The sequence below is a fragment of the Lolium rigidum genome, chromosome 4 (genome assembly GCF_022539505.1).
Source record: "Lolium rigidum isolate FL_2022 chromosome 4, APGP_CSIRO_Lrig_0.1, whole genome shotgun sequence".
NCBI classification, from domain to species: Eukaryota; Viridiplantae; Streptophyta; class Magnoliopsida; order Poales; family Poaceae; genus Lolium; species Lolium rigidum.
Window position 1 is genome coordinate 81,321,197 of NC_061511.1, and position 6,910 is coordinate 81,328,106.

Consider the following 6,910-nt stretch of genomic DNA (forward strand, 5'->3'; position numbering starts at 1 on the left):
GTAGATATTTTACCTACACTAGAAGAGGGTCTGAACCCGGGTAAATCACGTCCATAGTACATGACTCCGACCAAACAAATCACCCACTCCTATACCAATGATGTCGTAAGATCTCCCTGATTGCATCACTCGACTTATGTATTTTTTGTTAAGTATATAATTAGTAGATTGGCAAGCGTCTTTGCATGGCTAGATGCCAGAAATTATACAATTTGATTTAGAATTTTTATAAGTTAGCTTGCTGGTACCAATTCTAACCTTAAAATTTCATAGCAATATGCCCATGTGAGAATATATACAAATGATAGAAAATAGTATACAAAGATAAATAAGATTTTTGATAGTAGAAATCATAATGATAGAAAATCTGACAAATTGTATAGTTTTAAAATATGCATTATTCGCTATACTCATGACCATACTTTTGTTATTTTTGTGCAGCATTATAAATAATTTTGCATAAAAAAATTGTACACTTATAGAATATATACCATTTTATGTTTCGGGATTCCATGTTGCTTCACCGTGTGGGAGCGGGAGCTGAAGTGGTAGGCCACTCCCTCGCGCCCAGTTCGTCTTCATCGCCCTGTTTGGGTAGATGCGTGACATGCGTCCATCTGTTGCTCGAAAGCAAGCAAGAGTGTTTCAATTAATTCTCGATCTAATCGTCGACTCCTTTCTCATCTCCGTGCACTCCAATGACCCCACTTCATTATTTCCCTCACATGAACGCCATGACTTTCTGGCTCAACAGTACTCTTCCCTGGTTTAGCCACTGCTACAGCTCAAAACTGTTGGCACTCCGTGGCCGATCAAAATCAAAATTGATCAGTTCCCTCTATCTGTGAGAAGATGGCAACCTGAACTCATAACTGTTACTTGGTCTTTCCAAGCATTCAAAATTGACCTGGACATGCCATGAGAGTAAACTTGAATTTTCAACATAAGGCGACCGAGAAGATATAGGAAAATCCCTATAGATAACCATTGCAAGTTGCCAACTTGCAGACAATCATCGAGAGGGTGGGGCGAGCCTAGTGAACTGCTCAAAGAGGTTGGGATGTGGTTAACAAAGCTTTCTTGCTGTCTCTGCTAACCCAACATATCTAAGAATGTTTTCTCCAATATTTCTAGCCCCTACCTTCTATTCTATGAATGGAGTTAAGAATACAGAAGATGTACCTAATAGTTCCATGAATGAAAAAGGAGTTAGCTCTCCCTCTCTCCATGGAATATGACGGGAGCATCACATAAAAATGAACTCTTACTTTTCTCCTAGGTTGAATTTGGATGGTCTTTTTCTCCCAATCTAAATAAAATGGCATGCAAATCTTTTACATGTTCTTGAAAATTTTGGCTGATCTGACTTTGCATGCTCACTGCTCCATATTTCTACTGTTTTGAAAGGTTGTGTCTATTATTGCCTTCATTTTTATTTACTTTGTGTTTTGTATCTAGGCAAAAGCTAAAGTTTAAACAAAAATATAATAAAGAAATATCAACATCCATAATATCAAAAGCATATTTTTACATCCACGCATGGGTGCAGGTGTTTCCGTCACCGTCCATTATGCTTTGAGATTCGGATAAAAAGAGGAGAGGGAAAGGAATCTTTCCACCTATCATGGTGGGCACAAATCTCGAGGAAAATAAATGAACGGTAACGAAAACACCTACACCCATGCGTGGGTGTAAAAAAGTATTTCCCAATATGAAAATATATACTTTATGAAGATTTTAATACCAGTTTTTTTCTTCGCAAAGGAGGTTGAACCCCCGCCTTACCATAGATTTCATATATAGATGTGGATATTTTTCCTAAATATCTAGTCATACTTTATAAAATTTAACTTTGGCAAAACTTATACCTCGAAGTAAATAAAAACAGAAGAAGTATTATGAAGGTTGTAATATGTTAACTCCAAGGTGCACCCATCCACTTCAAGCTCTAAATAAATTTTCGAGGAATAAGTACAACTCCTTAGATATCTCTTTTGTCAAAGCAACCTTTTTCCCGCGCAAGGTGGGAGCGTTGTCTGGCGCTATGGTGATGCCAACGGCAAGCATAGCAAGAGCTATGCAGATCTCTTCCTTAAACATGGATCAACAGTTGATAGCGGCGATGACTTGTAAATCGAATGCCTCGCCAAGGGTCTGCTAGACCGGATGAGTGCTCATATTTTCGGCATTGCGTTACTTGGTGATGCCCTCGATAATTAGTTGGTAAGCGTTGTTTGCGGTTTAAAAATATAAGGCCCACATGTTTCTCCACCCATTGTTGAATTCGTAGGTGTTAAGTGGTGGTTCAGGTTTTGTGGCCAATCCACTTGACATATCTTTGTTAATAAAATCTAAATGAAAATTGTACACACATTTTCATGCTGGGCTAGGATCTTATCCTCCGTTTAGAAATATAAGTATTCGCCAGTAAATATGTAACACCTCTCTTTAATCAGGACAAGAAATCCCATGTTCCATGTGCAGAACGTCAACAACAGAATTATCGCACCACTAGAACAAGAACTGATGTAATACCAAGCTTAAGGTCGGAGTCATCTAACTAATTAAAGCATGGAACCCAATGGCCAATTTTGCACTGACACGAGACATCGCAAGCGCAGAAGTGACACCTCACAAAGGGAAAATAGACGTTGCCGGGAAGGCGCCAACGGGCTCCGACAGCTCCCTGTACCAGAAGCAGGCCACCTGCGATACCTCCTAACCACCATCACGTCCACACATCATCCATCCGTTAGTAGCACATCGCAACAGTCGACAATATCACCAATCTAGAATTGTAGATCTACAGAAATCACAGGCCCCGACAGCTATTATCGATCAATTCGCAGCAACATCATCAAACCAAACTCGGTACGGTCAGTTTCTCGGTAAGTGATATTATTCTAAAAATTGTACACCCATGCTTTTTTCATAAGTGTACTGCACAATCTATTTGTAGCTTTAAAACGCAGCTGTAATCACCGAAAAATCTTAGTTAATGGAGTTTGTGTTTTAACTCATATATGTATAAGATTCTATTATTTGAAATGTTAAATAATTTTTAAAAAATATTAAAAAATGTACATCTATATATTTTATGTTTGTAGTCAAACTTTTGAATATATATTTTTTATGTAACGTATGTAAAAAAATATAACGCAAATAGTTATTTAAAGCATCAAAATTTATCTTTTTACATGTGATATGAATTTTTTTTCGAAAAATGCGTGTACCAATATAGATGTATAGATATACATGTGAAATCTATTTTGGATTTTTGATATTTTAAATATATTTTCACATACCCGGTTTATATGCTCACATGAGCTGAATTAGATTTCCCTTAATTACCTTTATTTATAAATTACAAAATCTCATTATGAGTAATTGCAGCTGAACTCACTTGTAGCTCATAAAATAAAATGCACCGTGATGCCAATCACAGTTGTTTAGTTAAATAATTTCTAACTAGATAATAATTACCAGAAACGAGAAGTGCGAAAAGTGATTTTAACTTCTGAGGTTCAGTGCTTTCGCTATTATAAAAAATGAAGGTATTTTTATAAGTTATTAAAAACATAAAAATAATTGGGGAGATTATTAGTGATAGATCCCAAAATCATGCAAAATCTCAATCCACTTTTTTAAAGATATATTTTGAAGATTTAAAAGAACAACTCAGATCTGCATTTTTATCATTTTTATGTAGCTTATAATATAAATTATTTAAAATTAATATTTTGCATGTTTGTTGGATACATCATTGATTATATACAAAAAATCAAAAAATTTGATCTAAAAAATATAATTTTTATTTTTTAAAAAATAAGATCACCCATGTGCATCAAACCTCTATCCCGAAAAGTGCGCCTAACTTTCAGTCGAACTGATTTTCATTTAGATGAGATTATTAAATCTCAAAATATCAAGTGCAATTTCTTCCTATCCAGTGATATCATTAAATCTTAATTACAGTCTAAAATACGAATTGAGTCTCACGGTTCAAAATATGTTTGCTACTTGCAACACCACTTACAACTAAAATAAATCATTTTGCAATCAAATTTGCGACTCTATAATAAATTTCGCTTGCAATCTGACTTGCAACTTATATGTTTACGCTTGCAACAAAATCTCACTTACAACTCATATGTTAGGAATTGTGATGCAATTGAACGATATAGAACTTAGAAGCACAATTGAATGATATGGGACTTAGGAGCTGAGTATGTAAAACCGCTTAAGAAAAGGAAAAAACAAATTGCCACAAGTTTACGAAATTTAACTACCCGCAAAAGAGTGTTTAGAAAATTTAAAGAGCATGTTACGAAAAGCTATTGGAGTTTCTTTTGCAACACAAATAGTACATGTACATGCTTTTTCATAAGCAGATCAATAGTAATAGGAAAGGCACTTGATGAAAACAGAACCATATGAAGAAAATTACATGACAATATGTCGGTCGTAAAATCGAAAGAAAATCGAAATGGGAAGCTGGATCATCGGCTAGCTGGTCCATAGTGCCAACCGACGCGAACAGTCGAAGTCCAAAACTATGAAGATTATCAACTTGACGACGTTCTGGAATCGCGGAAATTGGACGCCGGTGCAGAGTCCTCATACCGTCTTTTATTCACCGCCGGCGCCAGCCCGCCGTGGTGGCCACCTCCACATGCATGTTTCGTCTTCATCTTGAACCACACATCCCAAGCTCACACTTCCTCCCTGGTAGGCTGGTACAGTAATTTGTTTTGGCATCTTCACTTCCATCGTCTGCTTGCCATGCCCTCCTCCATCAAATGAAACCCCAAAACAAATCCACCATCTTGAACTCCCTCACCTCCCTTTCTGCCATCTTCGTAATTAACATAGACGGAAGAACATATGTACAAGGAATAAGAGGATATATGATCTTCTTTTTTCTCCTCCTCTTCGTGCTTCCTTCGACTTACCATGGATATTATTCACAAGAGCCGTCGGTTATTAATGTTGACAAAATAATGACTGTCAAGTAACTGACCTGACCACCTAGCTTCGTCTTGGTGGCCCTGTGCGTTTGTTGAGATTAATTGATGAGATCGGAGACCCAGCCGACGTCAGGAGCGGCGGCTTCGGTCGCAAACCCGACAGTCGCGGCAGCGACGGTGTCGTTGTTGCAGACGGTGGCTTCTTTGCTGAGCCTCTCGAACACCTTTGCGCGGAGGGCTCTGCCGGACTCCACCCTCTGCACGGGCTCCTCCTCAGAGATGAGCCCCAGGTCGAGGGGCTCCACGGTCAGGGTGGCGCCGGAGGGCGTGGTAACCGTCACCAGAGATGGCCTGGTCGGCGTGGACGGGAGGCTGTACAGTCCGGCCGGGGATCTGGGGGATCCGTAACCGTTGGTGAAGCCGGCCAAGAACGACCCGCCGGACGGCGCCGACCTCGGCGAGCCCAGACGGAGCTGCCGGAGCGAGGTGAGCACGTCGTTGACGGGCGACCCGACGCCCGGCCATGGACCGCGGCGGAGCGCGTCGGGCGACATTGGCGGCGAGTCCGACGGCGGCGACTTGGGCGGGGACACGAGCGTGCTGGTCGGCGAGGAGGACATGGCGGTCTTGCCGAGGTAGCTCTCGAACGCCTGGCGTCGGAGCGGGGACCCGTCGTAGGACTCGGCGAGGGGCGAGGATGCGGCGCTCCTGGGGCTGGAGCTGGAGACCTGCTGCTGCTGCTGCTGCTGCGTCGGCACGGCGCGGAGCTGGTCGGGCGTGTGCGCGAAGAAGCAGACGCGTCGGCGGCAGGCGGTGCCGTCCTTGCACGGCTGCGTCCGGTAGCGCGCCGGGTGCAGCCAGCACTCGAACACGCCGTGCGCGAGCTCGCAGGCGTCGCCGCGGCGGCAGCCGCCCTTGCGGAAGTCCGGGCAGGAGGAGCCGGAGTAGCAGTGGCGGCGCGGGTCCCGGCGCCGCGCCTTCTCGCCCGGGTGCGCGAACGGGCAGTCGGTCCAGTCGTGGCTCCGGCCGCGCGCGCAGCGGCGCACCTTGAACTCGTACATGCGGAACTCGTCGCACGCGTAGTCCTCGTCTTCCTCGCCGGCGGCCGGCGCCGCGGTGTTCGACGGAAGGTAACGGCGCAGCGCGGACAGGAGGTAGGGCGACACGTCGTCGGCAGCAGCAGTTCCCGCGTGCGTGTAGCCGCCTCCCTCCGCGCCGGTCGCCGCGTGCTGCCACGGCGGCGCCTGCGCTCCCTCGCCCATCATCATCATGGATGTATCTGTACCGAGCGAGCGCACCGTCGGTCTCGCGTCGCGTTCGCGTTGTTTTCTCTGGTCTAGCGGTGGCTGTCTTTGGTCGAGATCTCGTGAACTGGGGAGGTAGACGACTGTTGCTGTGCTGGGCTCGGCCGTGGACGGGGAAGATGAGGCGGAGCGGCGGTGGGTTTATAAACTGGATTTCTAACCCGCGTAGTAACCAGGGTTAACGTAAGGTGGCGAACTGGCGATGCGTGTCGTGGCGTTTCGTCTCGGTGTCCTTGCTTTCCGGCGGCCGGCGGGTACGCAGGAAGCAGAGGCAGCTGACACGTGGGGTCAGCAGTGGGCAAAGTGCAAGTGCGACGTGGAGATGAAGGCATGGGAGATCGAACACGCGGAGCGTGGTGAGGGGGTCGTACGATCCATGCGCGTGGGCGCCCGGCGAGGTGGAGGAGTCGCATGGCGCTTGCACCCGCTCCAAGACACGTCGTGGGAGGGACCGACGGAGGGAGGGCTAATAGTCGAGTGGTTTTCTGCTTTTTAACAACAAAGCCCCCGACGATTCGGCAATTGTATTCCAGTCCAGTGATGGGTTTACATTTTACAAAGGAACCTTGTAAGAAACATGAAATACAATACGGTCCTCATGTTTTACAGAAAGGACCCTACAAGAACTATAAAGACTAC

General features: G+C 44.5%; 1 protein-coding gene across 1 annotated transcript; it reads right to left on the reverse strand.

Annotated features, from left to right (window-relative positions):
• Nucleotides 1-4,322: 4,322 nt before the first annotated feature.
• LOC124646559 (zinc finger CCCH domain-containing protein 35-like) lies at nucleotides 4,323-6,054 on the reverse strand. Its single transcript, XM_047186663.1, has one exon. The coding sequence runs from the start codon at nucleotides 6,026-6,028 to the stop codon at nucleotides 5,066-5,068; it is 963 nt and encodes a 320-aa protein (XP_047042619.1). The 5' UTR covers nucleotides 6,029-6,054; the 3' UTR covers nucleotides 4,323-5,065.
• Between the last annotated feature and the right edge of the window lie 856 nt (nucleotides 6,055-6,910).